The following is a 21,060-nucleotide window of genomic DNA, read 5'->3' on the forward strand; positions in this document are numbered from 1 at the left end:
CATTTTTCATCACCCGATGGACAGCAATGACACCCTGACCAGAGAGGATTTATGCCTCAGTCAGACCATCAAGCAGCCTAGTGTAAATAACACCAAGGAAAGAATTCAGAGCTCTATGGGTGAAACGAATAGGATAACCATGGAGAAACAAAGTGGCAAGCAGTGTTTGTGCTTGAGAATCAAAGGCAGTCTCTGAAAGCAAAGTGCCATTGCGTAAATGGGAGCAGTATTTCACACGGCCGGCAATTGCATCAACACCTTTCTGAAGAAGACTGGATTTACCGTTGCAAAGGATTGACCTCCTTTAGTACATGATACCACTAGGAAACGTGGCGCAATTGGCACGGTCTTTGAATCGGGAACTTCATCCAGTTTATATTTGGTAGACATTGACTATGAATATGATGACTGGTTCATTGTGAGAAAATCCCCCATGATTGCCAGAATCTCCAATGGTTAGCTCCTTCCAACTGGAGCCTCCCCCCCTCCTCAGACACACCTCCCAAACACCTGACAGAGGGACAAATCAGCAATTTGGGAAGGTATCAGCTCAGGCAGTCACCTCTCCCTGAGACTGGCCTGAACCCAGGGTACATGCAAATCCTACCTATCGACCCAGGGCTGGGAATTATGAGTTACCCAGTTACCTTTTACACATCAGACATGCGGGCTGGCCTTCAGGTGTGCACAGGGAGGAAGAAGCAAAAGAGGAACCTCAAAGCTGAAGTGGAGGAAGGATAGGAGAAGGCAAATGCAGAAAGAAAAAGAGAAATGAAAAACAGTGGTGAGAATTTTCTGATGTCAACCACTGAAAATGCGGAACACATTCTGAAAAACACCCTAGACATGTTCCCGAATGGAGGGGAAAAAGAATAGCAAGAAGATAGACATGCAGCACAGAAGGGGGGAAACGCTGCAAAGGCTGGGACCCCATGGTAGACAAGCTTGAACCCATCACAGAGCGGTGAGCTCCCTCGGGGGAGTGTGTTGGCCTGAAGACAGGATTGCTAGCATATTTTGAATGGCACAATCTTTTGGGCAATGCAGCTAAGGTGAATGAAGTTTTTATTCAACAGGTGGGTACAGTAATAATATTGCGTAAAACTAGTAACTTCACATCTTCTGTAAGCCTCTTCACATCTTCTGTAAGCCTCTTCAGGGGCCTAGTTATTCTTACATTTGTCTGCTAAGATTGCTGATTGTTTTTAGTGTTAATAATATCAGTGAATTTAGTGCAAACTCTGCACTCACAAATACACTACCAGAAGTACAAACAATTTTCCTACAGATTACGAATTCTCTCCGAGTTATAGAACAGAGTTTTTATACTCTGTTGCAGAAGTCTGTAACAGGTATCTGGAGACATCGACAAAAAAAAATGTAAATCTTGAACCACTGAAAAACTTACAAATATAAAACCTTATTAGCCACTCCTTTATGAGCTCTTAATTTATACTTACTACAGCATCAACCATGAATGGAAAAAGGAGAATGTCTGGAGGAGAGGCAAGACACCTACAAGTGACACCCAACACTAGACAATATTTTCACTTTCTTCCTTTTCACAGGAAGCATTACAGTACCTATTGGTTATATAAGTGCTTGCACTTAAATTGTATTACAAACCTCATACCTCAAACACTGTTTTTGCCCTGTCATCTGTTTCTTTACACAATACATCTGCAATAATGTCATAGAAGCTTTGCAAAGCTGCGATCCCTGCTTTTTTGTCTTTGTCAGGCATTTCAATCCATAGTAGTAAAGTTGAATGCCACCATTTGTATTCCTTATACATCATTTCAGCAAAGTGATTTCCATGTAGTTCAATAATGGACAAAGCAACTGTGAACCAGAGACAGTGTTTTAAATAAATATGAATCACACAACAAAACTTACAAATAAGCACTTACTAATACATTCATCATATTTACAAACAAAAATAATACTATGGGATCTACAACAAATTTAAACATGGAGAAGTAACAACTCGTGTTTCTTCACGAGGCACTAACATCTCTTTTTCTTACTCCATTGTCCATAATGCTTAATAACTTTTTAATAGTGAGGTAATGAAAACATGCCAAGAGGGCATCGGTCATTCCAAAACCACACCCACTTATCTTCAAAGAAAGCTACGGGCAGAAAAACAAAATCAGAATGGTTGGAAAAAGATTTCAAGCCAACCCAACTGAATTCAAGCCCATTGTTTAATCAGACTACTACAATGTTCAGTACTAAAGCTCAATGTTTTGTTAGATTATGTAGTTTGAATTTGAGTGAGTTAGTTGAGGGTATGACAATCCTGTGGTTAATGGTCCAGTCACAATGTGACCAATGCCTGTGTTCAACATCGACATGCAGCAGATGGCTTGTGGCAGCACTGGTAGTGGAGGGTGTGTCAGAGGATGCACAAAAAAGGACAGTCGTTGTCATAATGTGGAAACAGAGTGATTTACCTGATGTCCAAAAGGGCACAATGTGGCTTTCGGACAAAGGGTGCGAGCATTTCTGAAACAGCTTAGTTTGTAAACTGATCACTTGCCGTCATGGTTAAAATATACAGTGCATGGCAAAATGGTGCTATCCAAAACTCGTGTTGAGGCAACTGTGTTGCAATATGAGCAATAGATGATAGGGGTGAACAACAGCAGCAAAGATGTGTATGGGTGAATGGACGTGGAAGTGTTGAACAACTGAATGTCCAGATGAACTAAGGGGCTACCAACAGTGTGTCCTCAATGAAAGTTCAGCAAATGTTGCTGCATATGGGCTTCTGCAGCAGGCACATAGTTCATGCAACAATGCTGACTGCTGTTCATCACTGACCAAAGTTGGATTTTGCACACCGATACAGCAACTGGATGTCCATTGAGTAGTCCCATAGCTTTTTCAGATGAATTACATTTTATGCTCCTTTGGACGGCTTGCCTTTGGCATGTACTGTCCTGCAACAATTGTCAGAAGGGTTCAGGACAAAGGAGGGAGCGTTATGGTCTGGGGTATGTTTTCACGGCATTCCCTGGGTGATCTTGTCATTCTGGAAGACACAGTGTATCAACAAAAGAATGCATCTATCCTAGTGGACCACATCCACCCTATACACAGTTTGTTTTTCCCTAGCACAAAAGTATCTACAAGCAGGACAACACAATATCTCTCAGAATGTATGCATTCTTCAAAGAACATCAGGATGAGTTTATCATACTCCATGGCCACCCCCCCCCCCTCTCCCTCCCCCAGATTTTAAACCCAGTTGAGAATCTGTGGGATCACCTCAGTCGGGCTGTTCGCAACATGTTTACCCAACGTAGAAACCTCGCACAGCGGAATATAACACTGGAGTTTGCATGGTTCCCCATACCCATCGGTATCTTCTAGAACATCACTGACTTTTCCTGCATGTCCACACAGCAAAAAGTGGTTATTCAAGCTTCTGACAGGTGGTCACATTAACATGACTGTACCGTGTAGAGGATGTAAGTCAGCAACTCACTGCAAGGTCATTCTGAACAAGAATGTAAACTGCATAAACAAAAGAGAGCAAATTTCTAATTCTGAGAGAAAGAAACAGTAACAATTTTTAAGCTGTGTTGGAGTTATCACAGAAAGAAAATCATCTCGCCAAAGAGGAAGGGGCATGAATGAGGAGACTTTACATGAATAAAAAGAAGCAGACATTAGTAGTATGCATTAGCAGACATTAGTAGTATTCATTATTAATTTAAAAAATTGAGAACATTAGACAATGTATTGCATAAATATTGTGATACAAATACTAATTGTTACAGTTGGTGCACAAAAGCACTCAAATTTTTCCTATACTGGAAGTTTATTGCAGTTAGTAAATGCAGTAACATCATTTGTATTTCAACTTTCTCAGCTTTTGATTTGAACACTGGAATCGTGCATTCACCTACATGCCACATGGTAACAAAGTATCAGCTGCAACACGTTGTGACGATAAATGCCACAGCAATGATAAGAACAGGTCTCCACTACCAACATAGCAACAAGATTGACTGTAACCAAACATTTGGTAATACAGGACAATTGTACAGATTTTAACTTTCGTCACTGCGTGGATTTTTCACTGCATTAAAGCCCGACTTTCAAAGTTACAGTCTCTCAATATATGTACAAATGGAAAGTAGTTTATTAAGTCACAAAAACCAATGTGTTATCACTGATGAGCAACTTAATTAGAAAGAGCTGCAGTGTTAGAGAACGAGCACTTTTGTCACGATGTCACCAGACTGGGATATCCTCAGACATCTGCTGGCTATTGGTGTGCTAATTGAGCACAGGATGGGCAAGATACAGTGACATAGCCCGAATGTAGGTACTACATTTGTAGGCTACTATCTCCAAGGTTATGCATGTACTGACCTTTTAAAGTGCCGTATGTCACAATTCAGTGATTTCTGCCACTGCAGAGTTAACTGTCATGGGTAGCAATGTGTTGTGGCAGGTACTGTTGTTGACTATAACGGACTACAACAGGAAATAGGTGCACTGTTTCTCACCCATCAATTCTATGCTCAACCACAACTAATTAGCAGCCATACTATTCACAGTCACCTGACTGCTACAGGATACAGAAGCCACCAACAGTGCATACCCTGTACTCAGCTCCAATCAATCTCTGCAAGCTGTCGGCAGTGCTTGAGGTGTCATCTGTCAGGAAGTTATACAAACCAACAATGTGTGTCGTGGCATCTGTATCTTAAGAAGCCGCTGCTATTATTAGTGGTAAATGGGATGCTATGTGCTACTATGAAGGCATATCTAAATCAACTGTTCATGAACATATGACTAGTGTACACATACATCATACTTTACTTTCCACAAGAGTAACTAGTCAATGACATTTCTAAGTTCAAACTACAGAAATAATTTCCATTTTTATCTACATAGCTACTGCTAGGTATCTGAAAAATTCACATTTTGTAATAAATCTGAACATAGATGCGAATTCTACATCAAAATGTGACAACATGAAATTATTTAGTAGATGCTATTTCATAGCGAATTGTATTCCGATGAACTGTAAGCAGCAATAAAATGAAATTGAGATGGACTATATAATGAGCATAGTGCAGATATTGCTAATGCAGTTAAGTATGTGCACTCTATTGGGAATCACGAAGGAACAATGCAATGTTCACCTCTGTGCCATTTATGTTAGATGTGCTCGACATGAGTCAGTGAGTCATATGTGCGTCAGACTTCACTATGGAGGCTAGGAAAGAGGAACAGTGAGATGTAGTGTGGTTTTCCACTGCAGAAAAAATATCAGGAAGTGAAATTCGCAACTGAATATCTGCTGTGTATGGCAAAAACAATGAGTGCATGGTTGCACGAAATAAACGATTTCAAAGTCAGGTGCCACTGAAAGACAGCATTCAGCTAGAATAAACCTACTGTGCCACTGCCCCTTCTCTCATTGCTGCAGCAGTTGCTGCCATGAGAAACAGTAGATGGTGGAAGACATTTGGCTCATGGTACACATCAGTCACAGTACCGCTCACACCATCATGGCAGAGATCCTAAAGTTCCTTAAGATCTTCACACAATGGGTTCCTCACAGCCTAGTGGAGGAGTAGAAGTTGAACACAACATCGACATCACAGCAGCACCTGTAGTGGTAACACAATGAACCATATCATTTCCTGTCCCATATTGTCATAGGAGATGAAACATGGTTTAACCATTTTGAGCCAGAGAACAAGCATCAAAGCCAACAATGGATGCACATGGTTTCATCCCAGTGAAAAAAAATCAAAAGCAGTGCATGCCACCTCCAGAAAATAATAATCTTTTTCTTGGACTGCAAGGGACCACTACTCATGAACCTTTGGAACACAGCACTATAATTAATGCACAGAGATATATGGACAAATTGACGCAGGCCATGAGTCCAAATACTCAGGAGTGTCAACGGATGGCATCATTCTGTTGCAGGATACTGCCCATCCATATGTTGCCAAGGTTGTTTCAACTGCGCTGCAGAAGTTTCACTGAGAAGCCATTAAACATTATACATACAGTCCTGATCTCTCCCCCATTCGATTTCCATATTTTTGGAGTCCTGGAGAAAGACATTCATGGCCGTCACCTGGCTTCAGATGAAGAAGTGCAAGCCTAGATAGAACCACGGTTCCGTAGGCACCACAAACATTTTCCTTCAAGGCATTGACTGTCTTCTCTCACAGCATGGCAATTATTTTTGAAATAGTAAATGGTTTACTTTCTTGTGTTTTCATTTGGCTCATTTTCATTTGACTGCTCCTTATATTTTATCAGATATAATTTGAAATAACTTTATTTCCTGCATATAAAAAATCTAAAATTTAACCAATTTTCTGTTTACTGATATTGCCCATTTTTGGGCAAAGCCCAATCTGGAAGGGTAATGTGTGTGAGTATGTTTTTGCAATATAATAAGTGCACAAACACAATGATGTAACAGTTCGCTTTATGCTCCAGGGCCACAGCAATTGTAGGTGGTTGAATGGTTTATATGAAATACACACCGTGTAATGGAACATAGTACTCAGCCATGAGACCTAGCATTTTACTACAAAGTAACATGTACATTTGTCTGCTAGCTACAGTTAAAAAATTGGTATAATTCAGACACAATTAACATTACAGTTTTCGGTAGTGGAAGTTTTTAACAGTGGTTGTGTATAATACTGACAGATATCGGGCTGGAACTACGTTGTTGACGACACTGCCAACTACAGAAAGCAATTGCACACTCGGCTTTACCAAATGCTTTGTTTGTGTGTTGCTCATCGTTTTCTTTTCTATTTTGAAATGAATGAACAGACTTATTGTATCACATCACAGAGTCTGATTATGACCCTCGCATCAATAGAAGGGGTCAGCGATCTTATGACCATGTGTCAGTTCTGCTTTCATAGAAATGTGGCCAGGTTGTCCTATGAGAGGCAGGCAGCACTTGTTCCCCAGTACTACTCCTCTCCACTCTGGAGATTGCAAGTCTCGTTTCGATTTGCTTACGCTTGTGGCCAACTGTCAGTTTATAGTGTCTGTACTTTGCACTACCATGCTCAGAAATTCGAATATTTCAACATATTATGACCGTGCCAAAACTCTTCAACTAACTCATGAATAAAGTTATTTTCAGTTTTACTTCTACACTAAATGCCTTGTAGGCGCTATCTGTAACATTGTCAACTATAGGCTGCACGTTTATGAACATCCGCAAAATGTTGAAATTAATGTTCTGCAGATTGTGCAATTATTGACTAGAGAGAGAAAAGAAAAATAATTTTGAGAAACTGCTTAAAGCAGAGAAGCACTCGATTCACCGGCAGGAAAATGCTGCTGTTTCTCAACAGAAGCAATCACTTGCGTAAGTATTAAACATTCCAGTCAAAAACTCCCCCCTTGCCAGAAAGTTATTTCAAAGCAGTAAGGCTTCATCTACCAACACATAGCATAATAACATCTTAAGTTTGTATGTCTAATCATATAAAAACAAAAAAATATGCAAATTTCGCCAAAGATGGATGCTTGTTTTGCCAAAAATAGATGGGGATTCCACCAAAAATAGGTGGGGATTCCACCAAAAATGGATGCAAAATTATCAAGACCCTAGTAACTTCATGGGTGCCACTGTTGAAAATAAGATACCTTCCCATTCCAGTTAATGTTTCACAACAGGAAAACGAGTACTTTGTACTTGACCATATAAGTGCCAGCAACCAGGACATCAATAAAATAAAATTAAATGCTGCTTGCTCTCAACATGGTGAAAGCCTTTCAATTTGATGCCACACCAGTCACTTGCATGTCATTTTCTGTTGCTTGTGTAATCAATTAGAGTTCACCCTGATCTCTCACAAGGGACAGCGGAATTCTTTCTATATATTTGTACTAAAGAAAAATCTGAGGTTGCCTGTGGAATGCTAACCCAGCAATGCTGTGTCAGTAGCTGGTGATGTTTAGCACGAGTTGAGTCTGTTGTAGCTCAAGTGCCCGAGGGTGACCAGCCAGAGGCCCATTACCAGAGGTGGGCAAGAGCGTGCATACTGCTTACGCGAACACAGTCAGACAACCTAGTCATAGCTCATACAATCGTATGCCTCAGCTGAACACTCTTAGACAGGGCTGAGCTGATGGCTCTTATCCACATGACAGAACAAGGCACAAACACAGTAGAAGAGTGTCACTCAATGGGTAGCCTACAGTACCTACACACAGCTGCAGGTGATCTAATCAGCACTAGCAAGTGTCCCTACTCCACGCCGAGGAGCTAGTCGAGACGAATGTTCTGCACAATATAGTGAATCGTGCAAGGGAAGTAGCATAATGAGTTTATCAGACCATTGATCAGGAGCCACTCCTTTTTATGAAATGTAAATCGAGACCTAGGCACCTGTGAGATATTTCTGCTGGTAGCAGGCAGGATTCAGGAATTGGTAAAGTTCTAATATTAGCAGTGGGAACCACCTTAATCAGCACCACTTAAATAGTAAGATAAACTATGGAAAACCACAGAGAAATAATGAGGAAGAAAAAAATGACTCACAGGATAACCCACTGTGCGGAATAACCCGCCATGCAGGTTTTATTGATGAACTGGCATGTGGCAGATGCCATCCAAGCAATTCAAACAGTATCAAACTCTGCAAACTGTCTCTCAACAGAATCAATGAGCTTACTCTGAGTGCTAAAATCACACGTGCTTTCTTCTGATTAAAAGTAAAAAAGATCTAAGAAACTACCCTGATTTTGTGTTTTCGACAGCACTCAATATGCAGCAAAAGCTTCAGTCTTGGTCCTCAGAGTCTGAGTAAGACACAATGATCGAAAGTGAAATGTTCCCAAATATGGATTAAACAAGATGTTTTCTAGCTCTCATAACAATTCTTTCATTTGCCCTATACTTCAGAAGGATGTAGCTTACTCTATCGATGGGCTGCATACATTAAATAAGAAATATAGATGTTAACACAGCACAGGATGTCCAGAATAATAGGTGGCTAAGTTTAGGCAACAACTTCATCACTTTAGAGAAACATAGCTACAACAAGTACTCAAATAATACTATCAAACCAGAAAAACTCCTTTGGAGAAATGGAAATTGCATACAGACTCTACATATTGAGTTTGAATGACTGCTTGCCACAGTGCACTGTAGTTATGACAAATGCTAAGCACTTGCTCTAAAGTTTTGCTTTTATATTTTGTAAAAGTTTTTGTGCTATTAATTACTGCACAAATGACACGAGCACTTATTTGGTTCTTTTGCAATTCTGTAGTTCTAATGTCAGTAGCAGCGCAGATCTGTGCTGCCTGTAGCATCATAAGTGTATAATTTGAATATCTCAGGACTGGGCCATCAGCTAGGTGAATAATTTCCTAACATAGTTCCCTCACAATAGTTCTTCAGTTCAACTTACTTGATTTATAAATTTGTTTTGCATGATAGTATAGGCCCAGATACTCTTCACAATAGCTGTATAGTGACTATGCTTATTGTGTGCAGATGCAGGGGGAATTGGCAATTGATCACAGCAATGAGATCTTTACCATCTACAGACCATTGACTTGGGGCATTACAGCAATTGAGCACTTGGGGCGACAGCCTTGTCATTGATGTCTCTGAGACAAGAAGAGCTCATTTACAGGCAATTTGCTGTGGATCCTTACTAGCAACAAAGTGCAATAAATGCTGTTCTTCAAAACACTTTTGGTGTTCTCAACATTAACTTCATTAAGGTGGCACAAATTGTCACTTATCTCATTACACAGAGTTGGCATGCCTCATACCTCCATATTCTACAATGAGGCACAGACAGAATGTCCTATAACTATTATTTCTTTCACTGGCATTCGCTGACTTGCAACAGACATTAACATGGGCAGCATCTGGGGACTGAACAAACTTCATTATTCACAGCTGCTAAAACATCTCAAATTCCTCTTTGGCAAAACCTTTTTAATCATTTGAAAGATGACATCTTTCTGTTGTTGACAGAAACTTTTTTTTCTGTACATGATTACACATCCACTTACAATGCAGTCACAGTGGCACCACTATCAGGGGATTCTTCCAACAACCAACACAGGCCGAAGATGGCCAAAATTTTCAAATCAGTGTACCAGTATGTGCACAGTCTCAGTGAAATTGAATTTGGACAATAGTTGATGGAATTCAAATCAGTATGTTGCTTTCAGTTGAATTTGGACAATAGTTGATGGAATTCAAATCAGTATGTTTGTTTCAGTTGAATCAATCAAGGTTCTCACATGCAAAACATGGAATGCGAGAAATTTTTCAATTTAGTACAAGAAACAAGGGGCTGATGTCATCCTGAGGATGAGAAAGACAACAACAGGGACATGTCCGGTGAATCTATGGTTTGAAATTGCTACATTACTGGAAACCAGAAGTTTTAAATAACTTATTTAATAAAAATCCATCAAAGAGACCATAAGCTTCAAACAACATAAAAATTTAATGAATGTTATTTTATATTACATAATTAATGTTCCGTGGCTGTCTAGCGACTTCAGCCTCACATCTATACTTAACGCAGCATGTCACCTGCAACACAGACAAAATCTGTTTCAGAAATTTTTGGCCTAGATTATATCTTCAAAAAATTGTGTGTTCAAGTGAGAAAGATGGTGTACATCAATTCTGACACAAAGTTACTGTAGTGGACCTTTTGTGATTTGTTTGTGGGCATTAGCTGCCTATGAATTATTATTAGTGCTTACTGGTGTTTTTATGCCAGCAGGGTTGTTATTCTGTTATACGAAGTGGTCTGCAAATGTGGCATATGTGTTTCTACTTTTCAGTGTTTTAAGTATTCTTTATTCTACAATTTCACACACACACGCTGAATGACAGTCACTGAAGGTTAATCAACATATACTGAGATCACAAAAGTAACGGGATGCCTCGTAATATAGTATCGAACCACATTCTATCCAGCATTGTGCAACAACTTGATGTGGCATGGGTTCAACAAGTTCCCCTGCAGAAATATTGAGCCACACTGCCTCTATAGCTATCCACAACTGTGAAAGTGTTGGCAGCGCAGGATGTTGTACACAAACTGACTCATCAATTATGTACCATAAACATCTGATGCAAAGTCAAATTGCCCAGAATGTTCTTCAAATCAATCATCCATAAAAATTTCATCACTGTTTGGGAACATGAAGACTGTAAATGGCTGCAAATGGTCTCCATGTGGTGAACGTAACCACTTCCAATCAATGATCATTTTAGTTGAACCAGAGGACCCAGTCCTTTCCATGTAAACATAGTCCACACCATTATGGAGCCACCACCAGCCTGCACTGTGCCTTGTTGACCATTTGGGTCCATGGCTTCGTGGGGTCTGTACAGCATTTGAACCCTACCATCAGCTCTTACCAAATGAATTCGGGATTCAGCTGAACAAGCCACAGTTTTCCAGTCATCCAGCGTCCAACTGATTTGGTCACAAGCCCAGGAGAGGTGCTGCACAGAATGTCGCGCTGTTAGCAAAGGCACTCACATCGGTCGTCTGCTACCGTAGCCAAGTAATGCCAGCTGCACTGTCCTAACATACACATTCGTCATATGTCCCACATTGATTTCTATGGTTATTTTATGCAGTGTCTGTTAGCACTGACAACTGTTGTGCAAAAGGTGCTGCTCTCGGTCATTAAGTGAAGGCCAACAGCCACTGCATTGACCATGGTGAGAGGTATTGCCTGAAATGTGATATTGTTGACACTCCCTTGACTCTATGGATCTCGGAATATTGAATTCCCTAAGATTCCCAAAACGGAATGTCCACATTGAAAGTCTGTAAATTCCCGCTGTGCGGCTATAATCACATCGGAAGCCTTTACACATGAATCACCCAAGTACACATGACAGCTCAGCAAATGCATTACCATTTTTATATCTCATGTATGCAATATTACCACCATCTATATATGAGCTTGTTGCTATCCCATGACTTTTATCATCTCAGTGTGTGTATGTTTTGCCAAATTTGGCTGAACCTGTGCAAACTGTTTGTAATCTTTCTTCTCAATGTCACCATGAATCATCTCGAGTAAGCAAAAGAATATTTCTCTCTTCATCTCTTATTTATAAAACTTGTATGGTTATTCCAGTAATTGAGGAAAGAGTGTACAGCACTCACCACATTTTTTTCAGTCATATCTAGCTCATTCACATGCATGCAGTGCCTTTTTAATAGTAATAACCTAATTGCATCACCTGTCTTCAAGCAGAGAGACGTCATGGTATCTGCTACACCGAAGGAGGTTAAAATAGATTCTAACCTCCTAAATAGAACAGATGCTAACCTTACCTAACCTCCCCGATGGCTGTCAAATACTGACAAAAGAAATCAGGCCCACTGTGGGCAAACTGTTGGCCGGTGCAGTTATGTAACCTCAGGTGACAGAGTCTGGCAACCGTTTTCGGTGTCACTGTGACCACGGCCTTAGGGATGTTACTCCTCACTGCACAGAGTTTGTCAATCATTTATTACTCATTTGTGTATGTACTCAAGTGCTGCTCAGCAGTGCCTTCAGATTCCATTTACTTTTCCAGTCTGCATAACAGTTTGGAATTTAATGTTCATGAATATTTTTTGGACAGTTGTTGTTGTTGTGGTCTTCAGTCCTGAGACTGGTTTGATGCAGCTCTCCATGCTACTCTATCCTGTGCAAGCTTCTTCATCTCCCAGTACCTACTGCAACCTACATCCTTCTGAATCTGCTTAGTGTATTCATCTCTTGGTCTCCCTCTACGATTTTTACCCTCCACGCTGCCGTCCAATGCTAAATTTGTGATCCCTTGATGCCTCAAAAGATGTCCTACCAACCGATCCCTTCTTCTAGTCAAGTTGTGCCACAAACTTCTCTTCTCCCCAATCCTATTCAATACCTCCTCATTAGTTATGTGATCTACCCACCTTATCTTCAGCATTCTTCTGTAGCACCACATTTCGAAAGCTTCTATTCTCTTCTTGTCCAAATTGGTTATCGTCCATGTTTCACTTCCATACATGGCTACACTCCATACAAATACTTTCAGAAACGACTTCCTGACACTTAAATCTATACTAGATGTTAACAAATTTCTCTTCTTCAGGAACGATTTCCTTGCCATTGCCAGTCTACATTTTATATCCTCTCTACTTCGACCATCATCAGTTATTTTACTCCCTAAATAGCAAAACTCCTTTACTACTTTAAGTGTCTCATTTCCTAATCTAATTCCCTCAGCATCGCCCGACTTAATTCAACTACATTCCATTATGCTTGTTTTGCTTTTGTTGATGTTCATCTTATATCCTCCTTTCAAGACACTGTCCATTCCGTTCAACTGCTCTTCCAAGTCCTTTGCTGTCTCTGACAGAATTACAATGTCATCGGCGAACCTCAAAGTTTTTATCTCTTCTCCATGGATTTTAATACCTACTCCGAATTTTTCTTTTGTTTCCTTTACTGCTTGCTCAATATACAGATTGAATAACATCAGGGAGAGGCTACAACCCTGTCTTACTCCCTTCCCAACCACTGCTTCCCTTTCATGCCCCTCGACTCTTATAACTGCCATCTGGTTTCTGTACAAATTGTAAATAGCCTTTCGCTCCCTGTATTTTACCCCTGCCATCTTCAGAATTTGAAAGAGAGTATTCCAGTTAACATTGTCAAAAGCTTTCTCTAAGTCTACAAATGCTAGAAACGTAGGTTTGCCTTTTCTTAATCTTTCTTCTAAGATAAGTCGTAAGGTTAGTATTGCCCCACGTGTTCCAACATTTCTACGGAATCCAAACTGATCTTCCCCGAGGTCCGCTTCTACCAGTTTTTCCATTCGTCTGTAAAGGATTCGCTTTAGTATTTTGCAGCTGTGACTTATTAAACTGATAGTTCGGTAATTTTCACGTCTGTCAACACCTGCTTTCTTTGGGATTGGAATTATTATATTCTTCTTGAAGTCTGAGGGTATTTCGCCTGTCTCATACATCTTTCTCACCAGATGGTAGAGTTTTGTCATGATTGGCTCTCCCAAGGCCATCAGTAGTTCTAATGGAATGTTGTCTACTCCCGGGGCCTTGTTTTGACTCAGGTCTTTCAGTGCTCTGTCAAACTCTTCATGCAGTATCTTATCTCCCATTTCGTCTTCATCTACATCCTCTTCCATTTCCATACTATTGTCCTCAAGTACATCGCCCTTGTATAAACCCTCTATATACTCCTTCCACCTTTCTGCTTTCCCTTCTTTGCTTAGAACTGGGTTGTCATCTGAGCTCTTGATATTCATACAAGTGGTTCTCCTCTCTCCAAAGGTCTCTTTAATTTTCCTGTAGGCAGTATCTATCTTACCCCTAGTGAGACAAGCCTCTACATCCTTACATTTGTCCTCTAGCCATCCCTGCTTAGCCATTTTGCACTTCCTGTCGATCTCATTTTTGAGACGTTTGTATTCCTTTTTGCCTGCTTCATTTACTGCATTTTTATATTTCCTCCTTTCATCAATTAAATTCAATATTTCTTCTGTTACCCAAGGATTTCTACTAGCCCTCGTCTTTTTACCTACTTGATCCTCTGCTGCCTTCACTACTTCATCCCTCAGAGCTACCCATTCTTCTTCTACTGTATTTCTTTCCCCCATTCCTGTCAATTGTTCCCTTACGCTCTCTCTGAAACTCTCTACAACCTCTGGTTCTTTCAGTTTATCCAGGTCCCATCTCCTTAAATTTCCACCTTTTTGCAGTTTCTTCAGTTTCAATCTGCAGTTCATAACCAATAGATTGTGGTCAGAATCCACATCTGCCCCTGGAAATGTCTTACAATTTAAAACCTGGTTCCTAAATATCTGTCTTACCATTATATAACCTATCTGATACCTTTTAGTATCTCCAGGATTCTTCCAGGTATACAACCTTCTTTCATGATTCTTGAAACAAGTGTTTGCTATGATTAAGTTATGCTCTGTGCAAAATTCTACAAGGCGGCTTCCTCTTTCATTTCTTCCCCCCAATCCATATTCACCTACTATGTTTCCTTCTCTCCCTTTTCCTACTGATGAATTCCAGTCACCCATGACTATTAAATTTTCGTCTCCCTTCACTACCTGAATAATTTCTTTTATCTCGTCATACATTTCATCAATTTCTTCATCATCTGCAGAGCTAGTTGGCATATAAACTTGTACTACTGTAGTAGGCATGGGCTTTGTGTCTATCTTGGCCACAATAATGCGTCCACTATGCTGTTTGTAGTAGCTAACCCGCACTCCTATTTGTTTATTCATTATTAAACCTACTCCTGCATTACCCCTATTTGATTTTGTATTCATAACCCTGTAATCACCTGACCGAAAGTCTTGTTCCTCCTGCCACCGAACTTCACTAATTCCCACTATATCTAACTTTAACCTATCCATTTCCCTTTATAAATTTTCTAACCTACCTGCCCGATTAAGGGATCTGACATTCCACACTCCGATCTGTAGAATGCTAGTTTTCTTTCTCCTGATAACGACGTCCTCTTGAGTAGTCCCCGCCCGGAGATCCGAATGGGGGACTATTTTACCTCTGGAATATTTTACCCAAGAGGACCCCATCATCATTTAATCATACAGTAAAGCTGCATGCCCTCGGGAAAAATTACGGCTGTAGTTTCCCCTTGCTTTCAGCCGTTCGCAGTACCAGCACAGCAAGGCCGTTTTCGTTAATGTTACAAGGCCAGATCAGTCAATCATCCAGACTGTTGCCCCTGCAACTACTGAAAAGGCTGCTGCCCCTCTTGAGGAACCACATGTTTGTCTGGCCTCTCAACAGATACCCCTCCGTTGTGGTTGCACCTACGGTACGGCCATCTGTATCGCTGAGGCACGCAAGCCTCCCCACCAACGGCAAGGTCCATGGTTCATGGGGGAAGTTTGGACAGTTATAAATAATTAATATTACAGCTTCAACATGATGGGATTATTTGCTGCCTAATGCTTATCTGAATGGCCAAAACATATATCTATAATACAAAGCGAGGTCTGCTGCATTTGATATTTGCAGAGAATACACACACTACTAGTCGCCAAGTGTCACAATTGTTGCACGAAAAAGAAGGAGCTGTGCACTTACGCTGAAACACAACACATGGGGACAGCAGTCCAAATCATTTGGATTTGACTACAAACTGCAGACAATATTTTTTTAGGTGGTCTAAGAGTTTGGGATTGGTGACAGTGATTCCTCTCCATCCGGGAATCACCACCATTATAGTGACAACTTGAGGCATTCGTTGCTTGTTATCACTGCTGGTTGGAATTACTGGGTACAAGCTTTATCCCTGGTAAAGATTCTTGACCTTCTCATTCATAAGCTGCAGAAGTGTTTCGTATACCTCAGTATATCTCTATTTCAATTCTAGACACATCTTTATGAACACTTGGAGAAACTTGTGCTTAAAATTTAAAACATGATTTCTGTGCCATTATTATGTAAATGCAAGATCCCACAATCACTGCGCCTCTGGCATACTATATGGAAAGTGCGCATCAACTTTCAGATTATTGGTGAAGAATTTATTTTTAATCACATATTTACAGTTTTATTTTGTTCTCCTTAGTGCAATATCTTATTAGCAGTATTGTTATTTAATTGAAAACATAATCAATAAACAACTCTTAAAATGGTCTAATTAATAAAAAATAGTGCACTACTTTTTAGCTGAGTAGATAAAATGTAATTTTCTTATTACTTACTTCGCTGGGCAATTCTTTTTTGAGAGTCCAAACTTGCTATTAACTGCTTTAATAAATCATGTATTTCTACACAGATAGCAGTATTCTGACCACCATCATCAGAACAAAGTTCAAATTTATAAAGAAACTCATTCAGGCCTTTCAGACAGCCAATGATAAGTACAAAAGACTGTTTTGATGTCAGTTTCTGTGTAAATAATAAGTGTACATTAGAGTAGCAATATCTTAACACTAAACTACTAGCTATCAAGAAAATAAATTTAGCACAATCAATACCTACCACACAACAATTTATATCCACAAAATGTGAAGTACCCAAATGGAAGCCCTAAGTGTACACTATATTTTTATCACAAAAAGTCTCCACATTAGACAAGCAAAATCTGTGGCAAAAGGACTGAAAGCTCTAAATATAGCTGCCTTCTAATAAGTTTATCTGAGGGAAGACAAATGTTTTTGCTGGTCGGTTTTGTGGAAAATCATCTAATTTGGCAATAAGGACTTTGTTAAATTAAGCAGTCTACTCTTAAATGTGAGTGTTGTTCGACAACATACAATTATATAATAATGAAGATTAAGTAACATATTTTTCCTGTCACTGATCTAATGTTAAACTGATATAAGAAAATCCATGGCATCACACAGATTATGTGAACTGATACCAAAAAGACAAAATTAGAGTGACTACCCATGCAATGCAATGGTGTTCACCTAGATATTTAGCTACCAAGAGGTCATCCTCTCTCACATTTCATAGTGTATCAATTTTCAGTTTTTATTTACAGAGGTCAGAAATATCACTTTCAGAACAAAACAGTGTCATGCACCACAACATATATGAAAAAGCATCCTTTATTTTTTAACTCACCTGGCTTCTTATAACAAAGCTGTATCTATTCAGCAGACTCTTTTGATTAGTTTTCTCTGGATATCTATGAGCTATAATTCCCAAAATATGTAAGATATGTTGCTGAACTGAAACAATTGAAAATGTGAATACATATATCTTGTAGCAATTGAATGCATTTAATGAAGTAAAATCATTTCATTAAAGATGCACAAGTGAGTAAAAGCCTGATGCACTATTATCCTAACATTAAATTTTACACATTGTGTCTTAGCAGCAGAAGGGACAATGGTAAAAAATTATGTGGTTAGTTCATTGGAAAAAAATTTTGATTACATTATTTCTGTACACGTAACAATTGAATTGGTTTCAACACAACTGGGTTTTCTAACTCAGTTCTTTGTACATCATCATTGATAAGTTCTTTTATTACTCGCTCAGCCTTCGATTTTTGTGTGTGTGTGTGTGTGTGGGGGGGGGGGGGTGCTGTTCTTTCGTACAGCATTCTTTTTACTACAGTCTGTCACATGCAATGTTCATATGGTCAAGTTGCTATTAAAATGTTATGGGTTGCTCCCTCTGGACGTGAGCCTCAAAAGCTACGTCTGCAGATTCAAGATGGTGTAATAACAGTTACGTGAGCCTCAAAAGCTACGTCTGCAGATTCAAGATGGTGTAATAACAGTTAGTACATCTCATGCATTTGCATGCATTTGGTGGACTGCTTGCGTGACATATATACAAGTTATAATAGTGCTTGGTATACAGGGCAATAGCATAAACACGGAAATGCGCACGTGCACCGCGCGCATGTACACACACACACACACACACACACACACACACACACACACACACATTTTTGATTACGGTGCTTTAATTCCTCTTCATGCATTAAATATATACTTTATCAATACTATCTTAAAAAACAACAATGAGGATGATGAGTGAGGCAGAAGTAGTACCGCTGCATTACACAATAAAAGAAACTGACAGTTTTGCAGGAAGTCATGTGGAAATTAGACAGGATAGTGAAACTACAACTAAACTTGGTAATTCCTGAGCTAAAGATCATATTGCTTTTCTAATGTTATTGAACACTTAAGAAAAGAGATGATAATGCCTGTAACAAAAAAACAATAAATAAAACATTAAGTGAAGGTGTACATCCAGAATGTCCAAACACATCTGTAATCAAACCTGTTGGTAAGAAGGGTAACACAGCAGCACCTGGTAGATACTGACCCTTTTCATTTCATTTCATAAAATAAAGCAGTCCTGTACGCATTACAGACGGAGCAATATTTTGATATCTACTTTGCAGTAACCTAATCTACCGCACACAGTGTGGCTTTAGAGCTGTCACCTTCTACTGTGTAAACTGTTGACAACATCATAATGAAAGTATATCACTGCCTTTAGAATAAATCGCTAACCTGGGTGACATAGGTGGATCTAAGAAAAGCCTCTGATACAGTGTCCCACAACATTCTAATCACAATGCTACAGTACTATGAAATAGGGGTAAATGCTCTCCTACTACTACAGTCATACCTAAGGATAAGAAACTGTTAAAGTGAGGAAAAAAAGAAAAACGGATTCTTCATCTGCTGCAAAAAATGTGCTGCAAGGTTCTGTTCCAGGACTCATTATGTTTATCACATTTACAAATGATCTGCCCTCCGTATTACCCTGAGACACTAGTGCATGGTGACACCACATTAATTGCTCATAATACCAACAGGCTGCAGCAATAGCAACAGATACATGAACCTCCTGGTTTCAGGCCAATGCATTGCACATAAATGACACCAAACCATAAAATACTGTATTTAATTAAAATGCTCTCATACAAGAAACTAAATCAGTGAAGTTTCATTGCATCCACATTGAGCAAAGTCTTAACTGGAATATACACAGCCAAATTATGTACCAGATTCTCACATGTGATGTATTTTCTGCAAGAGCTGAGAGACAGTGTCAGTGGAACTCCCATGCTATAAGCAAACTTTGCTTTCTTCGGGTTCTATCCAATATATAGAATCCTGCTACGAGCAGTCTCATCTGCATCAAGGACTGTATTTAAATGGAAAAAAAGCAAGCAGATGCATTCCAGGAAAACAATGACGACACTCCCTAGCATGTATGTTTGTCATTTTCCAGTATATGCTAGGGAAAACCAGAATAATTTTGGCCTTAGGATGCCCACACATCCCATAATACAAGAAATGGGTATGCAATTGACAAGCCATATGACAGAATACCAAAGATCCACAACTGCTAGTCTCAAATAAATTAACAAATTACCTGAAAGTACCCACTCAGTGCCTCTAAATAAATTCAAAAACATAATGACAAAATGCTTTACATTTTACCCAATGAAGCAATTTAAAGAACGTATAATTATTAAATACGTAATTTTGATTTGAAGTACCTATACAAATCTGTAATGTTTTATAAAGTTATCAATGTGCAATACAGATTCTTTATGACATACTAAATTAGATTTATAAACAAAGGTTAGCTTCTACAACAACGTGCATTATTAAAGTAAATTTTTAATATCTTACTGTCACATAATTACAACTTAATTACTTGGGGAGCCACCTAAGAGTACTGTAATGTTGTACCTAGAGACACAGATAAACTTTGGAAAGTCCAGCAATCTATACTTTTTATAATATTGTCATATATAAACCTTATATGAAGACACTGATTGCATTTAAACATTTTAAAGCTAAATAAATATCTAATTCCATTCTATTTTCACAATACAGTATATGAGGTGCTTTGGTGGAAGCGGAATATTTTCAAATTTTCCTATCTTTCTTCATTCCTGTCCAGTCCATCCTCTGTTGGATTGAATTCAGTGTGTGTGTGTGTGTGTGTGTGTGTGTGTGTGTGTGTGAGAGAGAGAGAGAGAGAGAGAGAGAGAGAGAGAGAGAGAGAGGGGGGGGGGGGGGGGGTTATATTCACCTTGTCTATGATGCAGTCAATTGAACCTTCCTTAATCCTGATTTGCTGATTGCTCTCTATATGTTACCTGAATCCTCAGTTTCTTATTGTTGATACACCCCAAGTCACACTGTTGTTGACTGCTCTGGCTTGCAGCCCCTAATAACTTTTGTACTGAATTACTACGTATAATTTACTTTTAGTGCTACTCATCTCGTTATATAATTAAAGTACTAAATATCTGCTTAAGAATACTTACCTGTGGGTTGTGATTTTGACTTTAGATAACAATTTTCCAAGGTAGTTATTAGTTCTGAAATTTTCAAATTTTGGTCCCATGTATTTAGCTTCAAAACACTCTGCAATACTTCAAGTGCTTTCACTTTTTCTGCAGCAGTTACTTCTGACTTGAGGCAATGCAAACATGCTGCCTGTAAAACGAAAATCAATTCATATTTTAAAATCAAACCACACCACAAGTTATTGACTAGGC

At 39.2% G+C, this 21,060-nt stretch overlaps 1 protein-coding gene across 1 annotated transcript in view; it reads right to left on the bottom strand.

Annotated features, from left to right (window-relative positions):
- Window positions 1–21,060, bottom strand: part of LOC126226731 (DNA-dependent protein kinase catalytic subunit-like) — a 563,510-nt gene that overhangs the window by 473,499 nt on the left and 68,951 nt on the right. Inside the window, exons 4-7 of the mRNA XM_049942233.1 lie at window positions 20,827–20,998; window positions 17,634–17,740; window positions 16,766–16,952; window positions 1,634–1,842 (exon numbers count right to left, since the gene is read on the bottom strand). Coding sequence (XP_049798190.1) covers window positions 1,634–1,842; window positions 16,766–16,952; window positions 17,634–17,740; window positions 20,827–20,998 — 675 coding nt within the window. The remainder of the gene's footprint in view (window positions 1–1,633; window positions 1,843–16,765; window positions 16,953–17,633; window positions 17,741–20,826; window positions 20,999–21,060) is intronic.

Source organism: Schistocerca nitens, chromosome 1 (assembly GCF_023898315.1).
Source record: "Schistocerca nitens isolate TAMUIC-IGC-003100 chromosome 1, iqSchNite1.1, whole genome shotgun sequence".
NCBI lineage: Eukaryota > Metazoa > Arthropoda > Insecta > Orthoptera > Acrididae > Schistocerca > Schistocerca nitens.